Source organism: Anticarsia gemmatalis, chromosome Z (genome assembly GCF_050436995.1).
Source record: "Anticarsia gemmatalis isolate Benzon Research Colony breed Stoneville strain chromosome Z, ilAntGemm2 primary, whole genome shotgun sequence".
NCBI classification, from domain to species: Eukaryota; Metazoa; Arthropoda; class Insecta; order Lepidoptera; family Erebidae; genus Anticarsia; species Anticarsia gemmatalis.
In genome coordinates, this window is record NC_134776.1 from 21013103 (window position 1) to 21038363 (window position 25261).

The 25261-nt window shown below is 35.0% G+C and overlaps 2 protein-coding genes and 1 long non-coding RNA gene across 3 annotated transcripts in view; 2 read left to right on the top strand and 1 right to left on the bottom strand.

Annotated features, from left to right (window-relative positions):
• The window catches only part of LOC142986346 (Krueppel-like factor 6), a 175138-nt gene that overhangs the window by 61492 nt on the left and 88385 nt on the right, over positions 1-25261 (top strand). The window lies entirely within an intron of this gene.
• LOC142986347 (uncharacterized) overlaps positions 5428-25261 on the bottom strand; it is a 100183-nt gene continuing 80349 nt past the window's right edge. Inside the window, exons 4-5 of the long non-coding RNA XR_012960351.1 lie at positions 6197-6481; positions 5428-5629 (exon numbers count right to left, since the gene is read on the bottom strand). This is a non-coding gene — a long non-coding RNA (uncharacterized LOC142986347). The remainder of the gene's footprint in view (positions 5630-6196; positions 6482-25261) is intronic.
• LOC142986345 (uncharacterized) lies at positions 21359-24797 on the top strand. Its single transcript, XM_076134799.1, has 2 exons — positions 21359-21444; positions 23652-24797. Exons 1-2 carry the CDS (start codon positions 21414-21416, stop codon positions 24719-24721), a joined length of 1101 nt encoding a protein of 366 aa, XP_075990914.1. The 5' UTR covers positions 21359-21413; the 3' UTR covers positions 24722-24797.

Sequence of the window (25261 nt, forward strand, 5' to 3'; positions counted from 1 at the left end):
GTCTTGTTCGATATAAAAATGGTTTTTGGTTTATATACTTTATACTTTAGCGCCTCTACCGGGCTCCATAAGAACTATTTTGGCATTACAATTTACTGAGTACATTTTACATGTCAAACTATCGATACTCGACAGTACCTACCGACGGTAGAGAGTTGCGGTACTGTATACCGATCCCTTCGTAAGGTAGGTTGTTATTTTAGTATATAACATAGGACATCTATCCATAACATGTCATAAATAATCGATACCGTCTATCAAAGTTGGAACCCACTAAAACGTGCAAACTTGAGATTTGGTAGACGAGGGGGGATAATAACTTGGTAACTAAGTTTCAGAGTTATATTCAACGGTTAAACCATCAGCGCGGCGATGGCGTTATTAACAACTAGATGGTCTTATCTATACAAAAATTGAATATTTGATACAAACGACGTGGTTTGAGAACTATGGTATGAGAGTATATACGATATGCTTGCGTAAGTCAGGACTATAATAGGGTCTCTTTTTTAATCTTTGATGATTATATTTATGTATAATACGTGGAAAACGTTGTTGGTTTCACATATAAGAAGTACCTATTTGTATTACTTTATAACAATGTAAGTGTGTAACTGTTTGTTTGTCCCTAAATAAATAAATAAATAATAATACATAATAGTATTCAGCTAGTTTTGTGGTCGAGAGCAAGGCACCGACACGTTTAAATATTGTGTCTTGTTGTACTTTTTGCTCGTTTCTAAAGTCTCCGTGACCCAAAATTACCTGGGTTTTACGAAGTTACCTTTTAAAAGTGAATACATCATACTCAGTACCTACTGTACAGAGCATGACTAAGTTTGGCTTCAGTAGTATTGAGTCATAACTCGCATCTCGCGTATTTTTACAAACTCGCTATAGTAAATAGAAAACTTTACCATCACATATTGAATAATTTACAACCGACATACTATAATATCTAAGTTAGAATTCAAAAAGTTCTCTCACCTAACTTCAAGGTGGAACTTTGTAAATCTAAGCAGAGGAATAATGTTGGAAACAAAAGTACAATGTTATCGAAACTTGTACAACTCTGTATTGAATCCACACGGAGCGAAAGTTAGAAGATCGATGGGTTCAAATACATGATATTATGTATTAAATAAAGTATTTTCTTGAGAAAATACGTAACAAGACTTAGCTCTTAGCTACGCTAATCCGGCGCAAAAGATCGTTGAGGAAGGGTGATGCTTTGATAAGATTTGGGGGCACAGCAGTGCCCCCGCAAGTCAAGCAAAAAAAGCGGCACGGCCGTACCATCTTTTCTTGTTAGTTTTAAATCTAATCATCAGAATAAAATAATGTCTTTAACAATATTAGGGGAGCTAATAGAGGCACCAGTTAACAGAATAATTAGGTATTTCGGGTCTAAGTTAACTTATATCGTCGAATTAGCCTTATAACTTACATATCTATTTGTAAATGAATCAACAACATAGCAAATTTTGGTAGTATTTTTTCTAATTTCTCTACAGTAACCTCTAATCAGGACCGCCACAGCGTCATTTCTATTCTTAAGTCGTCTGTCACCGACTAGACTTCAACACCAGCGGTCCACGAGTGATAAACCGTTGCCGGAGATGCATTAAATTGCCAATCAGCTGATTCCCTTTTCCTATATAAGTTCGATGCATGGACAGCGCGAACAAAACTATATGACTTCTTTTCCTAGTGGATACGCAGATAGCATATATCTGCTTGAACTTTTGAAACTTACCTAAGATACTTTAAATCCAAATATTTTAAGTTAATTTAGATTATATGCGTCCTATCACTGGGCAAGGTTTTCCAATTGCAATGAGAAAGGGCACAACGACTGACAAAATACATGAATTGAATATTATGCATCCCTTCAAGAACTGACTGAAACTCTCAGACCTGCTAGGTTTTCCTTCACCATTACCCTTTTTCTGAAATCCTGCAGAAAATATATAGATATATTTTCTAAATCACATAGTTCAACTTACTGTTCTCAAATAGTGACATTCCCATGAGGTTCCCGTATTTTTCGCATTCCCGGGATAAAGAGTCCTATGGCGCACTCAGAATGTGCCAAATAATGTAGAAATCTGTTCAAAAGCTTTGCTTGTGAAAGGGTTGGCAATTGGATATCGATTTGCGGGATCTGTGGCTTAAATCCCGGGACATCGCAAATAAAACCGGGGTGCTAGTTTGATTAAAATTCTTGTTCTACGGTTTCGGTACCCCAAGATGACATAATAGCGTTATTGAATATTTGGACTCAATTGACTAAAAAATCGCGTTATTTATAGAAAAGTGAGCATTGCAGTTATTTAAAATTAGTTTTTCCCATAGGGAGGTATTCATTTCGCGATTAGTATCTAATATACACGTTGATTATTAGGTGTCAGAGAGCTCGGGCGGGTCTGCCACACCAGGCCCTAGCGGCGAGCAAACCCAGGTAACTAATGCATGATCGCGTTGAACCCCGTGTACTATCACATATTAAAAATAGACAACTGTTTGGTTTGAAGCGCTTTAGTGCCGTTCCACACGGCACGTTACGGCGATGCGATCGTTCAGCGTAGCTGCTGCGATTTTAAAAATAACGTTTTTGTCGCAAGTTTAACGTTTGCGTTGCGATGCCGCCACGTATAGTGTGGAACGGCTGTATGAGCTCTGCCTCACTAGGACGCCATGGCGACGTCGCTGGCTACGTATCCAAGTAGTTAATATTGAAATGTCACCTCACCACACCGTCTCCACGTAAGTTAGGTGACATATGTACATTTAATATTAACTGCTTGGATACGTATCCAGCGACACCGCCATGGCGTCCTATTGAGACAGGGCTCTATTTCTTTCACAAAATAGTTCCACATTAGAGTCCACAGACACGCAATATCTGCCCCCTACACTTATAACCTGATTAACCCCGAGATTTGGCTCAATATCGTCTCAATTAGCGTCGGCTTCACTTGAGACAATCGCCGGGTCGAGACCTTCAGTGACTCACGGAGTCATGCGATGTCGATTCATTATTGTAAAATTATTACTCGTATGATTGGTGGTCAATTATAAGTACGTGCGGCTGTGTTTTTGCTCGAATTGGCGGGAGCAATGCTCTCAGATTGGTTGAAACTAAAAAATAAAACGTTCTTGGCGATACAAATTGGGGTAGCCAAGTTTTTACAGCGATAGATGGCGTTTTGTCGACTTTTCTAAATTAAATACGGTCTATTCTGTACTTTTCAACTCCATACAAAATCTACCATCCAAAACCACGGGTTTTCAAAATTCTGACAAGATTAAGGTTACACCACATTAGTATCAGCGACGGTTTTAACATAAAATGGGTGCAAAAGTCGCTCTTAATTGGCTATAACATACTAAAAACCTACTCGTACCTCAAAAAGATCGATTAAATTAAAAATTTCAATTCATCAACTGAATTACAGAACTGAAATTATCCCGTCCTTTCATCCTACTATGATTAACCACTATAACCGTATCTGTATCTAGTTATACTACGATCGGTCTAATTGCACAATGTCCAGTAATTATGCTCTATAACCGGGTATTATGCATAATGCGGTCAGTAATTGATACTGTTAGCGCTTTAACGAATTATGGAGCATCATTGAGTGTAATCTGCTTTTTTCAAAAACGTTTCTTGCTTTCCAAAACCTATACCTAATTTATTGGTTTTTATAAACGATTTTTTCTCAAAATCTATTTAATTTATTTTTTCGCTTTTTGTTTCTTTAGTGTGCAAAACTAGATTATTATGCCGACTGTTCAGTTTCGAAAGTCTGTTGTGCAAAAGTGGAATTTGAACCTACGACCTCACCAAAAGTCCAATGCCTTTTGCAATCATTACTGCTGCTTGATTATTTAGATTCTTTTAAAATTTATTTAAAATATTAAAGTAGTTATTTTGGAACTTGTTATGACTAGAAACACATCTACCTATATCTTCAAGCATATTAGTTGTATGTTATAAATATTATCATTCTATGTAGATACTAGTACACATAGATCGGCACCTACCTTACTATCATTGTAAATACCAGAACACTACGTAAAAAAAATAGTAAAAGTATCCATATTTTAATTGACTTTTATTCAAAAAATACTGCACCGATTTCGATAATACTTATCTATACTAATATTATAAAGCTGAAGAGTTTGTTTGTTTGTTTGTTTGTTTGAACGCGCTAATCTCAGGAACTACTGGTCCGATTAGAAAAATTCTTTCAGTGTTAGATAGACCATTTATCGAGGAAGGCTATAGGCTATATAACATCACGCTACGGCTATTAGGAGCGGAATAGCAACGAAAAATATTACAAAAACGGGGAAAATTATGTCCCATTCTCTCTTATGTGACGCAAGCGAAGTTGCGCGGGTCAGCTATATAGTTTAAAAGTGTATAATTTGTTTTATAAACAGTTGAAAATTTTATCAAAATCGGTCTAGTAGGAGCGGAGAAATACGTACTATTTTGAATGTCAACGCAAGAAGATTATGTATTCTTAAATACATGATTTTGAGAACGTTCTCAGATTACTAAGCGGTCGAAAACTTTTATTTAAATATGTGATGTCACTTAGGTATTTTATTTACGCTATTGTCAACCATCTTGGAATATTACGTCATTTAGCATTAAGGTTAAAACTCAGTGATGTCATGCACCTAACAGTGTTGCAAGATTTTATGTTCAACTAGCGGTAGCGCAATTATTTACAGTCTGTATTATTACTATCGAGAGTTTGACATTTCAAATGAGCAGCAAATTAGTTCCTACGGCTCCCGTTAGAGGCGCTGTTTTGGAAATCGATTGGTAGTCGATAATGATAAAGAAGAGATACTAGCTTACAAAATTAATGAGTAAAATGTGACGAAATAAGCACAACAGAATTTAATTAGTAGGCGCGTTAGTTCAATATCGTACTAGAAAATTACACAATAAATAGGAAAGATATTTAATAATTTTATTTTATGTTAGCATTCACATTTAATTCAGCGTAATTGGCACTTCAAGAATCGAGGAAAATCCATTATAATTTATTAAATTAGAAGGACTTATATCAAACATTAATACGTTTCGCTATACGAGTAGCACAGCAATCGGAAAGCGATATTATCATGGGCATCCACGAGTAAAGCTAAGGGTGGGTGGGGGTGCACCCAACCCCCCTCAACCGCCGCCCCTCTCCACAATTTGTAGCATTCATAAGCGCTATATCTATACCAATATTATAAAGCTAAAGAGTTTGTTTGAACGCGCTAATCTCAGGAACTACTGTTTTGAATTGAAATATTCTTTGTTGTACAGACCAAATTGAGGAAGGTTTTAGGCGATATAACATCACGCTATGACCAATAGGAGCAGAGTACCAGTAAAAAATGTAACAAAATTATGACCCATTCTCTCTTATGTGACGCAAGCGAAGTTCCACGGGTCAGTTAGTTCGTAATAGATATATACCGACCTTTGGCACTCATGTCTCCATGCTGATCAGCCAACTCCGAGGTTGTGGAGCTTGAAGCGTCAAAACGCTGACGGATGAGACGTTAAGCCGCAGAGCCGCAAGGCATTGGCTGCATGCTGCGTCCTCTTCAACCACTAACCAAAAAAGAAAAATACATTATTTTACATCACTTCATTAAGGAAATCAAACAGTAAAGTTTCTTGCCAGCTCTTCTCATTGGCCCTACCTTCCGAACTGGCGGTCAATTCAGTGTCACCTTTTGATGTAAATGAATAAATGATTTCATTTTGATTTTGAAAGTAAAGGTTTGAAATGTTGCAATTTTAGTCATATTTAGTACCAAGAACCGGAAAACTCGTCGCTAGCTTTTTATGTTAGCTATTATTATTATTAGCTTTTTGTGTTATACTTATTTCTATAATCAAATTACCTTAAATTTTCCTAAAGAAACCACATTTTACGGTACTTATAGTTCTTGTTGTAAATCTCAAATCAAATCTGTCTGTCTGTCTGTCTGTTTGTTACACAATCACGCCTAAACTACTGAACCAATTTGCATGAAATTTGGTATGGAGATATTTTGAAACCCGAGAAAGGACATAGATTACATTTTACCCCGGGAAAATGACGCATTCCCATGAAAATTCAGGTGGCGGACAAAGTCGTGGGTAGAAGCTACTGGTGTATAATTGGGAACTTACCGGTGAAAACTTGATTTGACTGGTAACTGGAGAACATGTTTATTCCGGCGATGTGGTGTAGGGGTCGTTGGTCTGCAATTTAGGGACCTGCAGGGCTGAAGCATTCGGCTATCCTTTCTTAGTTCTCTGACCTAACGGTCACGGTAAATAAATACTTGGCGGTGATTACCCCGCCTGGATCTGTTACCGTGACCACCATAAGCTGGACTATCTCTTTTTGCGCCATATCGACGCACAAGTTGTTGTAAGTATTGTTGCGCCGAAGTTTCCCTAAAGAGACCTCACCTGCAACAAAAAATGCGGTTTTATTACTGTACTAGCTACTTAGTGTCAATAGTTTTTAACGACTTAGCTATTAGAAATACGGAGTAACTCGATTTGTATGAGATGGTCACCCTCCACAAATCCTAAAAAAATTAAAGAATTGTAGTTAAGGAGTTTATTATACTAGAAACGTGTTATTTTCGTATTTTTTGGTACGGAACCTTTCGTGCGTTAATCTGACTCGCATGTAGCTAGTTATTTTTATAATTAATACGTAAGTATAGTAAGGCCAACCAGACGAGATAAAGAATAAAAACAAAGCTTCAGGGGTTCAAAAGATTTTTATTTGAATAAATTATTATAAAGTTCGAATTTTAAACAAAAACCAAGTAAATATGAAGAAGGAACAATATGTGTCACTTCGAACGTAATCCAAACAGGGAATGAACTTGTTCGCAAAATGGCGGACCAAATGTTGACAACTACGGTACTGGCTGTTTTCGTGAACCACGAAACACACAGCGACAACTGGCGTCGCCATTACTGCACGTACGAGTGATAGGGACAGAGATAATTATCGCTGGCTATCGCAACGTAACTTAGTAACGGTCCGCTTGTTTACGTTTTTTTATCTCGTTTGGTTGGCCTTACCATAGGTACATAACATTATAATAGCTCGTTGCAAACTGACAGTCAAGTCTAAAGTGTAACCTAATATGCAAATACTAAATCATGAATAAATTTCCTACCCCGTCTTGTCATATTTTCTCTCATGAAAATTCTGAAGCATATTTCAATCAATATGTGTATCATAATAATTCGTTCTACAACACAAGAGACCACAAAAACCGGAGCATTCTTAATTTTAGATAAAAAGTCATAAAATAATGTACTAAAGCTTTAGAAATAGATTTTTAGTGAGTCTTATAAATGCTCGTAAAAACGAAACGAAATGAAGGTGCGCTATAAAACTAGTTGTACAAATAGTAATCATTATACCGTAGATAGGGGTAACTGAGAGTTCTTTAGAACAGTTCTTGACGATATACAAAGTCCCCAAACCGTAATTGGTCAGCCTGGTGGACTCAAGGCCTTCAATAGTCACCATAAAGTGGCCAGGACACGGTACCTCCAATTGGATACTGGTGGACTCAAGGCCTAACCCCTCTCTTACTAGGGGGGGAAACCCTTGCCCAGCAGTGGGATAATAATGGGTTAAATTTATAAGATTACAGTTTAACCACATATTTGAGAGCCTCGTATGAAAAAAAGTTGTTAAATAATATTTATTTATAAATATTTAAAACATCAAGCTACGAATAGGAATGGAGCAGCAATAAAAAATGTGCAAACAGATATACAAGACACAGTACAGCATTTGACTTTTGTAATTTAAATTTCATGCCTGTAAAACCGTGTGCTAACACAAGTTTGCTTTTCAGTCACCATGAATAGGAGTTTTCCGGACTTTTTCGTTTTATCCAATCAGTTTTCAGTGGCACTACACTTTGCTTTCATCAATCCGCCAATTGAAATGCTTTGGTATAGTTTCAGGCGCGAATTTGTGTACATGATAATGATGACATGTTCTATCAATCCTCGTTAGTGATTTTAATGAAATCACATTGCCAAAAAACGGGCCGGTTTTGCTTGAATCATATAAAAATTATTAAAAATTTTACGTTTCTTAAAGAAAATTATTTGAAAATGAATGTAATGACTACCACTGTGGCGCAGTCAGTAGTATCTCTGACTGCTAATCACGTCCTGTATGCAATTCCCAGGTCTTAAAAAGTGCTATTGGTGTTTTTATAATTCATATTAGATCATTTTCAATAGCAGTTTGGAGTTTGGTAACGTGGGGACTAACATAGTTGATGACGGGAGGTAGTCTGTTTTATCCTCATTTTCCTATACCTTCGGGATTAGCAGGCGTGTTATGTTACACATTCGTGCTCACGACTGTACCTACAATTCAGTAGCTACTCGCATATCGCTCACCGTGTTGTAGTTTTTAATTAATTGGTTCTCTCCATCAGATGGTTAATTGGTTTCCCCGATGATTTTTTGTTAAGTACATTCCACCGAATAGTCGAATCAATTTCAAACTTCAATCATTTGAAATGGTAGTTCGATTTGTTGAATATTCCATACAGATTTTGTTTTAAACGTGCGGGAATAAATCCATGTGTATTTCGAAACATATTAATTGTAGGAAATCGCGATCACGGTATTTTAAAACTGTTTTTTTTTAACATTTCAATTGACTCTTGATGGAAAGGTTATACATACTATAATATTAAGAATTCAAAAGTACCTCTGTCTGTTTGTCTGTCTGTCTGTTACGCTTTCCCACTTAACCCACAGCACCAATTAAGATGAAATTTCGTACAAAGATAGGTTAAAAACCGAGAAAAATCACAGGATAGTTTGTTTCCAGAAATCCCACGAGAATGTAAACTATAAACTATACTTGTAAAAAGCTATAGAACTATAGTGCTATCAGAGGAGTCGCGGGCAATAGCTAGTGTGTTTTTATAATGTGGGAATGAAAATGAACAAATTACAGATACATGACTTAATTTGCAAATAATGTTGATGATTGAGTGTAATTATATATCATTTATACAGTAGTAATTGACTGCATTAATAATATTAAGTGATTGATTACATGTAAATGTATCACACATCACAATAAGAAATATATTGACATACAAAAAGGGCAAGCTGTGAGTTTCTTACCGTTTTTTCTCACAAACAAGCATTTTCGAAACGGTCGAGAAAAATTGTAATATATGTATGTATGACTAAAAATTGGTTTAATACATTTATTGAGAGCATGCAAAGTCCCCAACCCGCGCTTGGCCAGCGTGGTAGACTCAAGGCCTAATTCCTGCCTCTCATTTGGGAGGAGACCCTTGCCTGCAGTGGGACAGTAATGGGTGAAAAAAATGTATGACCGCTTTAAATACTTTGTACAAAATTAACGAAATAGGATATTATAGATTCGAATGCTTATGACTGCATGACAAGATGTATGATTGTGAATGAAGCAAAGGAAGTTCGTAAGGATCGTACCAAATGGTATTCTCTGATCTCTGCCTATGGGAAAACGGCGTAATTATATAAAGTATATGTGTACTTATAACTTATATAAAAATATATTTCAAACAAAGATTGAAATAAGAGTAAACCTACGTTTTTACAAAAGGTAATTCATACATGATTTTTATGCAAAATAATAAGTACCAACACTTCGATAAACACGTATTTTAATCCCTCCCTCCACAGTATTTTATTCCTGCACCGAGCTGAAGAGTATCAAGTACTCACTTAGGGATTAAATTCTCTGCTTTCAAAATATTAATGTGGTGTTTGTTTCTTTCAGGTAATACATATTTATTGGCTACTTTTTAACTCGGGGGCTAGAACAGGTGAGTGAAAATGCAGACTGAAGAAATATAACTGGACTGTTTATAAAGTAAATACTATGTAAATTGTCCAAAAAGTACATAGAATGTTCAATTCAATTCAATTAATTTAAATTTATCAAAAAAAAATCGGAAATTTACGCGTCCTTCTAGCATTTGGTTTCCGTAAAGAACCAAATAGAGATCACTAGCTCGATTATCGATAACGGGCTATCTATTGAAAACTTTTGTTTGAAAATCTGATCAGCGCCTCTAACGGAACGTAGGAACGTAGGAACGTAGGAACTATTTTGGCAGTACATTTTAAATGTCAAACTTTCGATACTTGACAGTTCTGACTGAAGAGAATCGCGCTACTGTATGCTTTCATTTGATCAGCGTTTGATACTCGTAAAAGAATTGCCAGTTTTGAAGAAATATATCTCAAAAATTTAGCAGAAAGAATGCTTCAGCAAGTATGAGCTGAATTAGGTTAGAGCCAAAGGATTTTTATAGTTTTAAAATCTTTCAGTTTCAGCAATTTTTAATATGACTGTCATTTCTTACTTTGAGAGTTTGTTAAAAACTGTCTTGAGATTATTTCGTAAATGTAGTTAATATGAAGCATCCTTCAAATGCCGAGACTTGTACTTTTAATTTAACTTGAAAAATACTTCATATATGAATATTTTAGTATTTTATTTAAACGTAATTTATTAATTCACCATTTCATTCATGGTTTCTGCTTCTTAATTGCAGTGCCAGCATTTAGGGTCATCTATGGCTCCTATCTTATTTAGCATGTAGTTCGTGCGTTCGTAGTGTCCTGTGAAAGCACCAAGTATTTTCTTGGTGCTGTCTGTACTGAACTATGTATATGCTAAAACTATGAACTATGTATGGTGGTCACATGCCTTAGCTTCTGCCACACCATGCATATAGAGTGATTGAGACAGAAAAAGTATTATCCAATGTCTACCCACAAAATGAATATGAAAAAAGGGTAAACGTAATAAAACTTCGAAATAAGTATTTACGATTCTCGATGTTAATAACTTAACGAAGCATTTTAATTATTAATTTCGTAAGCAATTTTATTTACAGCATCGCAATTAATTATTTATGATGAAAATTATTGTACGCTATCCGAGTTTATATTAACGATATTGAATAATCTTTAGTAAATTAATTGAAACATTGATTATGAAAAGATAAACAATTATGTTATGCTTTCATCACCTAAATTATAGTTTTTTTTAAAGACAACTACACCTCTCGCACTATAAATTGCCCTTGTGCTGCGGGGACTTTTACAAACATACAAAAAACGGACACAGAGCACAACCAGACCCAAAACAATTATTTGTGGATCACACAAATAAATTGCTCTTGTGTGAATCGAACCTACCACCGATGCAATAGTATCGGCAAAATGAAACAGAGAATATGCAGAGTTAAAATATTTTAATGACGAGCAAAATTTACACATGCAGTGTGACACTTAACAGGGAAGGGATGCTTAACTCCACGGCTATGTGAAAAATCATAGAACCACACGTTTCATTAAAAACATGTTAACCACATTTCAACGTGCCATCAAGAGCCGCCATGACACGGCAGCCATGACTGCCATTACAAACTACAAATAAAGTCGATTTCATTTCACAATTATTCCATCCAAAGTCCTTTTCAAAAACTATTTTGATGAGATTTTCCGATGGACTGTGAAATTAAATATGTTGAACCGAATTATTGGAGCGACTATTTTTTTAAATATTCCAAACTAAAATATTTTATGTGAACAAGTTTTTTGCTAGTCGCATCATTTAATTTACGCGCTCGTTGGTGTAAACTAAAACCGAACTAAATTGTGGTAATCTCGAAACCTGCAGGAGACGGAATACTAGAGAATAGTTATGCAGAATTTTCAATAGATCGTTGTAAGTCCTGACCCATTTCGTACAGCGTCGAACATTTTCACAAACAAGCGCCGAGTCTCCATATTTGTGAAGCCCTCAAACAGTGGGTAGTACTAAAATCTCGCAAACTCGCTGTGACACTAGAGTTTTCGTCCCGGAGTTCTATTGACGAAGATATTCGGACCATTAGCGACCGACTAAAACATCTGCGAGATATTGATTTTCTATATCAGAGACTTACTAACATGCAAGCGTTTTATCAGACTAATATTATAAATGCGAAAGTTTGTGACGATGTATGTATATTTGTCCCTGTTTAACGATGCTGATACTGAACTGCTTTTTAAGACATTTGATACGCGTATAGTTTATATCCTAACTTTTTACCTTTAAATCTTTTCTAGTGGACATAGTCGCGGCCAGAGGCTAGTTTTATTTTAAATGTCGTTTCTATTTCTACACTTTATTTACTGTTATGATCCTAAGATCTCAGAACAAAACTAGTGGACAATACTTAGAAAATATCAAACGTTTATTACAATATAAATACAACAGTCAACAAGGAATTTATTTATAAATCATAAACTCGCTCCCGAGAATCGCAAATAATATAGCAATAACGTTTCTATTTCAATTGAAATAACTAACGCGGGGGCTGGATATTGAAGGGTTTTACACGTGGAGCAATTTATAACAATATAGACGTCGCAATATGCTGCAATATTAATATAATTATTTATTCATCAACTTGATCTATAACTCGCACTTGAGCAGCATGGTCGTCTCAAGGACTAACCCCTCCCTTATTAGTCAGGAGACCTTCAACTTGCAGTAGGAGTGCAGACATGGTGAGCCACTCAACACACGCAGCTACCCATGTATGGTATGTCCGCGTTAAGGGTTGCTTAACCCGCTGATTAAAACTCGACCGGCGAGCGCTACTATCTATAAACTTCGTTAATGATTAAGGAGAAGAATGAAAGAAGAAGCTTGGACATCTATTTAGTTAGCCGGAAATGAAGCCTAGTAGGGAAGATTGAAAGAGACCTTTGCCCAACATTGGGACGTAGCCTAAAAAAATTGGTTATAATTTGGCAGTTGGCCAGCATAGTGGACTATATCCTAAGCTCTCAGTACTAAGAGTAAAGCCTTATCGCGGACATAAATTGCCTTAAAGCCTTAAATATATGGTTATAGTTTTAGACTGTACATAGTCGTTATATAGTAATTCATGAGTTTGTACTACTAAACTACTTCACCGAGCTATGAAATAAATAAAATAATATAGCTTAAGCATTTGGGATGTATATTTTAAAAATACAAAATTGAAATTTTTCGTTAACTTTTACTGACTCTTGTCAAACTTTTCTTGTACTTTACTTATCTTTACTACCGACAACCGACGACGACGACAAGCTATCGAAATATGTTGCATGAAATTCGGTTCAGCGCCTCTACCGGACGTCGTAGAAACTATTTTGGCAGTACATTTTAAATGTCAAACTATCGATACTCGTTTCTTCCAATTGTAGACAAACGAGCAACTGAGAACAATATTAGACAAAAATTCTTGATATTTATCGGAAGGTGTGACACCTTACACTTTTACAAGCAATATCTATGGAAGACGTGATTTTATCAGACTGCGATTAAATGCTGTTCAAAGCGTTTGACTTCGCAGCCCCGTGTTAAATGTCAAACGAGAGTCGAGCAGTTTTATAGTAAAATGTTTTACAAAGTTTTAGAGGTGGATGTAGTGAAGCGGGCGACACGTTCGCAAGTTATATTTTCAGAGAATTTCTGTCTCTTGTCGTTTATCGATTGTAGACGATACTGCGAACGTTCTATCTCGTTATTTGAATATGGAGTTCGTGTTTTAATTGTATCGTTAGAAATTTGGTGCATCTGGTGAGACTGGAAGCCGACTCCAACATAGTTGAAAGAAAGGCTAGGCTGATAAGTTATAAATTTGGTGACGGCCTCTGGGATCTTGGGTATTATACCCGGGTTTGGCAAAGCCTTTGCACTATTATAATTTATTATGAATATTCTTTACAGTAACCAGGAATTTGGTACCGTCCCTTGTGCCTATATCTTCTGCTCCTTATCACATAAAAATAATATTGTAAATTTGTAATCGTGTGTGTATAATACACTCTCTGCTTACACCGTGGGATATAACTCGGGCGAACAGTATTGACAGAGAGTATAAATATCATTTAAACAGTGAAGAAAAACCATCGCGAGAAAACTCTTAAGCATTTCTTGAAGGAATGCATAAGTCCTCCTGGGTAGCCGCACTTAGCGTGGTGGACTCAAAACCTATGGGAAACACTTATAGCAGTGGGTGCAGGGTTGAATTTATATTTTATTTAAAACAGTAAATTTATTTTGAAACGTGGGTGTATTTCAGGCATCTCTGCCCACACCTTCAGATGTATCAGGCGTGTGGTAAATATATTGTATGATTTTTTATACATACATAAATCACTATCTCCTACATGTTGAATCTGAAACCAGCCCCCCCCAACAAAGCCCCCGCTACTACTCCTACTAATTTCTTTTTTTTCATTCATATCCATACATCTTGTCATGTAGGACCGCCACGCCGCCGCGCCGCGATTACGATTACAAATATGATTTAAGAGACTTTATTTTACGAATAAGGTGTACTTAAGCTTAATTAAAAGAAGATTTTAAGGACAAATGTGTTTTAGGTTCATATATTAATGATATATACCTACTAGGTAAATGTAGATAAGTAGAGAGTAGTTTATTTACTAACGGAAATAGGTACTGTTTATTTTTAAATAGTCTAAAGCAAAACAACTAATATTGTTTTTCAAAACAATCTCCAACGGAACTTTATACCCGGGAGCTTCTTGTTAGTACTAGTTAATAAATAAATGAGAATATCTTAGATCTGTTTGAAAACATTTTATTTGTTAACTCTAAGGTTTAAACAAGAAAAGTAGACGTTATTTTTCTTGAAAGACACTTGCATTGTTAATTATTTTGTGCTGTGGAAGATATTTTATTACAGAACAGATTTTTTTTTATTATAGTCGTAAAATATTATTTCGAATGAAATAAACTTAACATTTTCTAAAATAATTATTTTATTCCTTCAGATTAAATATGCGCCCTAATGTGTAAACTATAAAGTATTGAGAGTTTGACATTTAAAATGTACTGCAAAAATAGTTCCTACTGAACCCGCTAGAGGCGCTGATCAGATTCGCATATTTAGTCGACAGCTAACTGGTGGTCGTAGCAGGAAATAGTCCCTTTGGATAGCTCAAACAACGGTAATAATAATTGAATATCAGCGCCATAGCTACGAGTAGCTAAAGCTTCTCATTTCAATCCACAGAGGGCTCATTCGCGAACATCAATGGCATTTATTAACGACAAGTTACCTTGATTGATAGACTGGGAAACTATCCAGTTAGTTCCCTTTGTAACACCCTGTATAGAGCTCGAATTGCAAACACGCTGTATCTCATTCATGTTCAAATTGAGTGCAATCTTGCACTAATTGTATTTGCATATTCTAATGTTGATTGGAGTTTATTTGCTTGATTAAATATGTACGGGGAATGAAGAGACATGATTTTAGTGCTAAGATATTATGGTTTAGACGGAGGCACGTGACTGAACTAGTCTTGTAGGTGTTGTTAATAAGCCCTATGTTTGTAAGATACTTGGAATTTTGTTAGTTTTTTTCCCATTTCTGTCATAATGCTAGTTAATGGTGTTTTTTTGAATGATGGAGAGGTTATTCCTTGAGTGTTTAAGGATTTTGCATACTGTCAAGAAATGTGTTATAAAGATTTTAAGGACGTAAGGTTCCTTCACGATGTTTTCTATCATCGTTAGAACAAGTGATAAATACTTCTATTACACACATAACTTAGACAAGTCATTGATGTGTTGCCTCGTGCTAGAACTGTCGACCACTTACATATGTAGCCATACATGCTCAGACCACTCGGCTACTTATTTTATTTTAAAATTAATGAATAAATATTCAAATAATATATTAATAATAAAAGCCTGAATTGTCCTTTGTTTCTAGGTAAAACCTGTGCTCGATAATGCAATAAACTTATTAAATGGTAATATTTAAACGTGGTTCGTGGCTTCAATTCCGAATAATAATTTTATATGCAATAAAAAGGATGCCAAAACCATTGAACTCCGTATTGTTTGATAAATTCCCATAAAATCATTGCACAAATATTTCCCTACTACTGAGAATTTCCTTTAAAATTATCAGGTACAATTGAAGCACAAAATTCGAAATTTTACGTTTCGAAAAATTTTCACACGTTGCCAAATATTTTGCTTGTAAAATATTTGCAAATGGGAATTTATTTACACAATTTGAACGCAAACCATTGAGTTCCGAACTTCACGGTTCAACTCATATGGTTCACCATCGAAATTTCAGGCTTATGTATCCTAGAATCCATGTGACGTGAGTACATATGTATATGTCAGGGAGGATTTCCCTCACTGGTATTTCGACAGAAATATTTTGTATATAAGCACATGTAGGCACACCTACATAGTTATGATTCCCAGTAGGAATAATTCCAGGAGATGCTTATTTCAGCAAATATTTAGCATTATAAATAATAGTTTATGAATATAACACTTCAAAAATAGGCACATATAAATTCCTTCCTCTGCTTACTGCGTTCGTAAAATATAATCAAGAAATTCTCAAAATATAGGCAATGTACATTTTATGCCACAATTTTTGTCATAGCCGATCCTGTATCACAAGATGTATGAATGTGAATGGAGAAAGTCTGTAGAGATTTTGGCAAGAGGTGTACTTTGGTCTCTGCCTTTAGTTGGGGGAAAAAGACATGATTGCATGTAACGCTGTCCACAAAATAATGAATTTTAACAATTAAAGGACCTTCGACCATGCGACCACTACCAACCACGGGGCTTCTTTCGAAATAAGAGCGAAAATGTCGATGGTCAAGTGCAGACTGCTGACATTGCATTCCTTCAAAAGCTGTTTAAAGTCTGAGACAAAATAATTAATTATAGTAATGATATTTAGCTCGTTATTGCAATAAAATGAAGTGTTTCCCGTCTAAGACGCTTGCGTCGTTATTTGCATAGCAAAAGTCCAGACACATTCCTCGTTGAGCGAGTATTTAATGAACTTTATTAACTCGTGAGATATGGAAATCGTGTAATTATAAGTAAACTGCCGCTGTAGTCTGGGTGATAGGGTGAAATACTGTTGACGCGGTCTCGAGATCAATTCCCGGATCAGGCAAAAATATAAAAAATATGTGTATTGATTTCTAAATGTTATTATAATATTCCTTATTAAAAGCCCGGAGTTGGGTTACGTGTTTGGCACATTTTCTAACTTTAGCCAAGGTCTACTGCTAGATAGCAAAGTACTCGCTGTACTCACCGGTCACCCCCTGTTACATGGGACTACTAACGTAAATGGCGAAACATGAGTGAATTTAATACATCTCTGCCTTCTTGCCTAGTACCTATACCATCGAATGTAACACGCTACGAATATAACATGTCAAGAATGTATGTGTGTAAGATTCCTACTTCATATAACTACTCTTCTCCCTCATATTATTAAAGACTAGCTGACCCGCGCAACTTTGCTAGCGTCACATAAGAGAATCATAATTTTCCCCGTTTTTGTAACATTTTTCACTGGTACTCTGCTCCTATTGGTCGTAGCGTGATGATATATAGCCTTAGCCTTCCTCGATAAATGGGCTATCTAACAATGAAAGAATTTTTCAAATCGGACAAGTTGTTTCCGAGATTAGCGCGTTCAAACAAACAAACAAACAAACAATCAATCAAACAAACAAACAAACTCTTCAGCTTTATTATATTAGTATAGATGAAGATGTACACTCAAGTATTTAAGTCTCGTATGAAATAACATTTTAGGTAAATTGCAGTCTTAAGATATAATTCCGCTACGGCTTGAAGATTCTGTTCGTATTAAAATGTATGCTTGAGAAATGTCTCGCAATATTACTTAAGAACTTTTGATGAAAATCTCGTAGATAGGTTTTATATTTATTTACTTAGCTGCAATGCAATACTGGCTATATTCCGCTATGATCACAATAGTAACTATGTTTTTTTTAGAACAATATTGAACGGTAAGAAATCATGTTGCAGAAAAATATCTTGTTTAATTGTCTTTGTGAAATAAGTACAAGCCTGAAGCCTTATGTTTTTGAAATCGTATCTTTTTATATTTTTTTTTTTGTTTCTTTCCCTTTTGCTATACATGTTAAAGTTTGGAAGTACCATGCTAACATTACGCTATAACCGACATAGACAACTAAACCAACCAATGGTTTTAGAAACTCATAGTTCAACTTATTTTGAACAAAATTTATCATAATTCAATTACAATGTTTTGACTTTACAGTGGTAATATTAGTACGGAAGAGAAATAGTTATTATGAACCAATTAGCTATAATTAACTACATCTTAGCGTCTTTAGCAGTTTAGCTACCCAACGATCATCCATCCAAATACAAACCGCATCACGTCGCACCTACTTTAGAACCTACACAGATACGCAATGAATATCTCACTCGACCTTCCACTAAAATTTGCCCTTAAAAGGAAAACTCCAGTGAAAAGTGAGAGACGTATTAGAATTTCAAATACTATGTATGTATGTTTGTATGTGTGTATGTATATGTTGAATGGTTTAGCGTGAGGTTGACGACTCGCCGTCCGTGAGCATGAAATTAACCCCGATTCCACCTCGACGCCATTTGCAAACGTTCTATAAACAATATGGAAGAATTTCAGTTTCATTTCTTCATATTTATGGAGGAAAGTAGCGCGAATTGTTTAAGAAAGTGATTTCTATAACAAATGTATAAAATGCGGAGAATTATTGCCAAAAGTGATTTCTATAATATGCGGAAATATAATGTTGTTTCACGGTTATACAGGAATGTCAATTGAGACCAAATTCGGCTGATAAGTAGGAGAAAGATATTATAATCTTTAGTAAACAAAGTCACGGGTATAAAATAGCATGTGAATTATGATCTTATTTGGTTATTAATGACAATTATCGCAAGATTAAATTTGTTTCATATGGAAACCGAATCTACGACATTTGTCTTGACCACTTTAACTACTGCACAATGCGCGACTTCACACGAATCTTATGTAATATTCTAAACAACTATTCAATTTTACAAGTGTAATATTCCTAAAATGGATAGCACGCCATAACAATTGAACAGATTTTGATGAACTAATAAAGATAATTTTTAACCTGGATTAAAACTACTTTTTTCCCCACGACATCAGTATACGAAAACGTTTTGTAAGGAAATTTATTATACGTAATGTGAAAATTACCTAACAGTATTAAATGAAAAATCACAATAACATAAATACGAAAGCAAAACAACACATATGCTACTTTTTCTGTTCTTTTTCACCAAAGTGTATCATAACGATACCACACACGTAACATCTTCGACAATAATATAATAGGTATTTGAACAAAGGTCAATGGTTGCTATCGACACTTGACTTCCATTGTGTCAACGAGAGGAATCAGACATATGATTTAAGTCATTGGGACCCCTTTGTACCGTTATGGTCAATTTGCCGACGTGTCAAATTTATAAGCTAAATTGTATCACTGCGAGAATGATCGCTACTTTGTATTCTTTATTTTATAGTTCTGCGAGTTAAGCAAACTTTGGCGCGATCATACCATAGATGGGTGACCGCCTAGTGGTATTTGAGCTGGGTGTCTCCGTGCTTCGGAGGGCACGTAAACAGTTGGTCCCGGTTGTTGTCAATTAAGATAACAGTCGTTAAGCAACGTCAAAGGGCTTCGGGCCGCTTCAACAACTTTAACCACTAACCATACGATAAGAAGAAGAAGAAGAAGAATGAATCTGAATCAACCACTAGTTCGGTACGGGTACAGCCTTATGAGAAGAGCTAGCAAGAAATGTCACTCTTATTAATCGTTGAATAATTTACATCGCCACGTTGTACACCAAACTTAGTTTTCAAAAATGTCCGTTTTTGGATTGACCGGCTGCCTCTGTGGTATGGACGGTAGTGTATACGACTGTTGATCATACAGACTCAGGTTCTATTCCTATCCGATTTTTACTCATCTAAGTACTCCTCAATTATAGTAGCCCGGAGTTTTGTTTGTTTGGCACGTGGAACTCTTATACATGGAACTAAGATTAGAAATGGCGAAACCAGTATGTATTTCATACACCTCTGCCAACAGTCTCCGGTATACCAGGTCTTAGTGTTACGTATATAACGTATATGAAATAAAATACTATCACAGCTGTTTTAACTCTTACAAAAAAACCTTCAAATAGTATTTGTGCCGTATCATAAACAAACAGGTATACAATTAAACTCTTATACAATAATGATAAGAGATATCACTGATAACAGTATCTTGTGACGTCAGCGATACAATTTCGACAGAAAGGCGAAAGTTATTTGGAAACGGAACTGTTCGAGATAATTTTCAGAAAAATTTTATTTATAAAAATTTGCTCTTGTAATACCAATTACGGTTAGTTTCAATGACTTATCTATTAGTTATGTGTCGGATAACCTGTCAAGATTCCACCTGATGAGCAATGTTTTGTCGTATGGTTTAGTAGTCTACCTGGTGTTAAAATTGTTCACCCATCTAGTAAACGTCCTTGCTAAATGTTGCTTAACCTACTAAGCGTTTACCGACCGGTGGGCACAACTGGCTATTCATCACACTATTGGTAGGATGGAGTAAGTATTTTCTATCTTAAGTCAGTCTGTGTTACAGTGTTCGATAATCTTAATTACTCTTATCGGTTACGTTTATACAATAAAAGTATTGAAATAGGCCATACAAATGGCTTTCCATTTATCGCAATGAAATTAGGTCATGAAAACAACGATAAACACATCTCTAGTTGCAGAAAGTCGTAAGACACGTTGATGTGGGATTACTTAAGACTTTATGGATTTAATGGCAAAGATCGTACGATGGACTTGTCATGTAGCTAAGGTAAATACTTAGATGGGTAGCCGTTAAAAAGTCATAATATGAAGTCTCAGGTTTGATTAACGACTTTTCAAATTTTGATGTACTGTACAATTTAGCGAGGTGTCCGAACAGTGATGATAGGCGAAACATATTTTTACTTCTACCTGTACTTTTAGCTATTATAGGCGTGATGTTATAGTAAATGGGAAATGTTTTCAACCAAAATAATATTTTAGTTAAATAAAACTTATTGAAAAGATGCAAGTTCTTTAATATTTCTTGAGCACATGTAAATTCCCAAATCCGCACTTGGCCAGCATTGTGGCTACAAGACCTAGCCTCTCTTATTTGCGAGGAAACCCTTGCCCAGCAGTAAGACAGTATTGGGTTAAAAAAAACACTAAATACCTAACTAACTTCATACTGATTAAGACGTGAAAATTATACCTTATTTTATACATATTTTATGAATACTAAAATAAATTGAATTTGTAATGCAATAAAGATAAAAATCACATAAAACAAACTAGCTTTGATATAGTTATTTGCAAGTAAATAGAAAATGGTCGCGTTACATATTTTCTTTATAATATGTAAGTATTTTGAATTTCAATTTTACGTGAACAACTTTATGTTCTGACTGCTTATACTATTGAAGATTATAAGGTATTATTAAATAGGGATTTAGCTGAGAGAAGGCTCTAAAGATCGGGAATAACTGGTCAGAACTGGTAGTAAAGCGATTTGGAAAGAAAGAAGACTCTAATAGTAGGATGCTCCAACAAGCTTCGGAAAAACAAGGGCTTAAGTGTATAATATCTATTTAGTTAAAAAATAGCCTCGTGTGCCAAAAATTATTTCCTTCGGCTTGCATATTTATTCATGTGAAATTGAATTTCGTTATAAAAAGTATGCTGTATCTAAATTATAATTATATAGTGCTTATCATCGCATCGAAACCTATTCATCCGGTTAAACAAAGGCATTTAAAAAATAATTTTGTAAATTGTGTACACTGATTTTATTCGAAACCTCTTCATTTTATCCCTTCCCCTGCAGCATGATGGGAATAAAATAAATACCAAAATATAACAAATCGGCTTACAATGCAATGGGAATATTCCCGTATAATTGTTACCATACGATATTGTCGGAATATTACAACAATGTTTTTATGGAAAATGAGAAAACCATTCCACGGAATTTAATATTTTATAGGCCTCTTTCCGTCTTGTTTTAAGCTAACGTGTAAATGCTTAATATATTTTACTTTATATTTTCATGCAAGGTAATCTGATTGAAGAGGTATAGGTAGAGGATAATATTTTTGCACTTGAGAGACATAAAGGGACTTCACACACATGAAAAATACAGACATGAGAGCACTGATAAATAAATACCTTACTTTAAAATGGAAATCCAAATAAAACGAACTATTTCAATGCTTTAATATTCATTTCAATTGCTATTTAAAAAATAAAATAAAGCGTACGCGAAGTTTTAGGCAAGAGGTGTGTGAAATACACCCACGTATCGCGGTTAACAATGTCAGTCCCATGTAATAGGGGTCTATTGTCATATACTGGACACGTTACCAAACTATTGAAAACATTCTATAAATTTAGAAAATCCAAACAGCAAAATTTCACCCGTCTCGGGGATCGAATTGACGCCCCTTAATCGACACTACAATCAATCAATTATGACAACATTATGTCATTATGTTCATATTTCAATGTATATTTTAAAAGCAGTGCTCTTGAAACATCGATGACTAATTAATATGGAGCACTGGAGCGAATATTTTATTCGATGTCACGGACTCAAAGGAAAAACGTTTTGTATTTTTATTTCAACATTAATATTGACATTATTGTGTTTGATCTCGGCTGTATATTTGACACTTGGTTTTACTGCGGAAAAAGTTAAAATTACAATTAATTATTGAGCCTGTGCTAGGTTATTATTAAGCACTCCTTATTTGATAATATCTGACTTCATAGAAACGAATAGCAAAATACATTTTAATACTATAACGGCATAACTCTGTCATTTTAATAAAAATTGTTGCACAAATATTGCTTTTCGACTTATTTTCGCTGTGAGGTAAGACTCTAGACGAGTGCCCTCTTTGGTCAAGTTTGTCAACTACTCTGATTCGTATTAAAACATGAAATACATGAAAGAAAAATCTGTCATTTAAAAAATATCTATCATTTTGATACCTTTTGGAACTGTTTAAAAAGATTATGATCTTAGAACAATGGTTTTCAATATTGATTGTAGAACGAAAAATACTATTCTGAATTTTATGTTATACTTGATTAAAGCTCACGAGGAAGATGGTCGGCAGGGAGGAAGTTGGTTGTAAAAATATTACCCAAATCCCTTGTCCAGCATATTTTTGAGAAAATATAAAGTCGATCTAATGTAACACGGAATAAGGACGAAAAAAATAAGATACTTTTTTAGCTCTAAAGCCAAAAAGTAAAAAAAAATCTTCATCAGGCTTTAGATAAACGTTATCAGTAAAGTTATCCTTTTCATTGAATATTTTCTTTTTCCAATATTTACAAAATTTTCTCCAGGTACCGTACTATTTTCTTCTCCACCTAGAATTTAAGTTTAATCCAGCTTCGGGCTATTCAAAACAGATCTAGTTTAAATATCGAAGTTATGCTATCGAAAACACTTAGCCAACTAGGTCGTAGCTTTATGAATTTGCAAATAGAAATTCTAGATCAATAACTGATTGCCAAAACTACGTATTGGATATTCTAAACTGTATTTTCTAATGCAGGTGGCATTTGCAATTACTGCGAGGCGACCGAACTGAACAGGAGTGTAGTCACCGAAAAAGTCCCGATACAAAGAGTCACCTTCATAAATGACACTTATACTACAGTCAAACTTCCAACTACAGTCAACAATACAGCTATCATCGACAATTTTATAGCTGTTCTACTAGATGTCACTACAGACCAAATAAAAGACATTAAAAGAAATGTGATGACTAATTACGATCTTTACAAGGCTGACATAGCAGCAGTAAGTAAGGCTATTGCTGACGTGGAAACGAAATACCTAGATTTAATTAAAAGTAAATACCAGACGATGATGCAAACTGAGCAGGTCGACGTGACTGACCATTTTATGATAGATTTTATGGACGTCTCAAATTTTATATTAGAGAAAGTGCTAGACCATCACATGCAGAACGTGAGAGATAAAGGCAAGATGGGTTCTTTGACGAAATGGAACCGACATACGTTGAAGCAGAAGATATTAAGGCAGCAAATTAAAATAGCGACGAATACTATCGAAATCCGTATCTGTGAAAGACTTAAGGTCTGCAAAGACAGACCTTACTACAGCGACTATTTAGTCGTTTGGATCCGCAGTGTCATGACACTAGGAGCTAGAGGTTTGAAGAGATTCTTCATGCCGTTACCAGAAATTTTGGAAAAGCATAAGCATATAATAAAGTCGAATATAAAATTCCGCCAAACGATTAAATATTTGATCACAGCTAACGCAATAGTGAAAAGAGATACTTTAGATTTTGTTGATGAGATTATTACTAATCCTGATAATGTTTTGAGACTGGCTTCTCCTAATTTGAAGAAGAGTGTCAATGACCTCCGAGAGCTTTTTGTTTTACTAGACGGGGCGTACGATGTTAATGTTGAAAATGTTATCGTTTTAAGAAAGATTTCTGATTGGATGAAGGAATGGATCGAAGGCACCAGTTTTGATGTCCATAAGATAATGAATGCGATTGTCGAAAATATGGATTTGAATATGAAAATATGGCCTTTAGATGTTCAGAAGAAACTTTATTATATCTGGTCCGAAGTTATCAGCTTGTAGTCTCGCTTTTTTTTTTTAAATTGTAAAACTATTTCAATATTATTAAAAGATATCCGTTCCAAAAAAATCGGTTATTAAAAACCTTTTCTCGTTATTTATATCAATTTATAAATCCTGCAAAACATTTTTGGACGTGTGAATTCGTTTCCGTTACAGTTATTTAATTCAACCTTTTTTATGAAATATAGAAAAGTTCTTGTAACTGTCGGGCATGTGCGACGATATGTATGAATGTGGATGAAGTGGGTTTGTATGACTTTATTTATGGCACAACTGTCTGTGTGATTTGGGCGGTAGCGTATACAACAGTAACTGCAGTTGTAATAGAACCTAAAATCTCGTGATCAGTAGATCTAAGTCTCGGGTTTGATTTCTGGATTGAGCCAATAACAGTTTATTGGCGAATCGCTGTTCATTCTATACATATCTCTTTACATCTTTGGGTGTAAAAAGGGTTATAAATGACTTGTAAATATAAGAAATTGAATGAAGCTGTACATATAGATGAATGAGAGTCGTTGTTTAGTCTGTCTACCCCCT

What these genes read in the sequence shown, in the direction of transcription:
- LOC142986345 (XM_076134799.1), top strand. Translation starts at nt 21,414, where the DNA reads ATGGTCGCGTTACATATTTTCTTTATAATAT. An exon ending in ACATATTTTCTTTATAATAT is followed by an intron (nt 21,445 to 23,651) that starts GTAAGTATTTTG and finishes TTTCTAATGCAG; the next exon opens with GTGGCATTTGCAATTACTGC.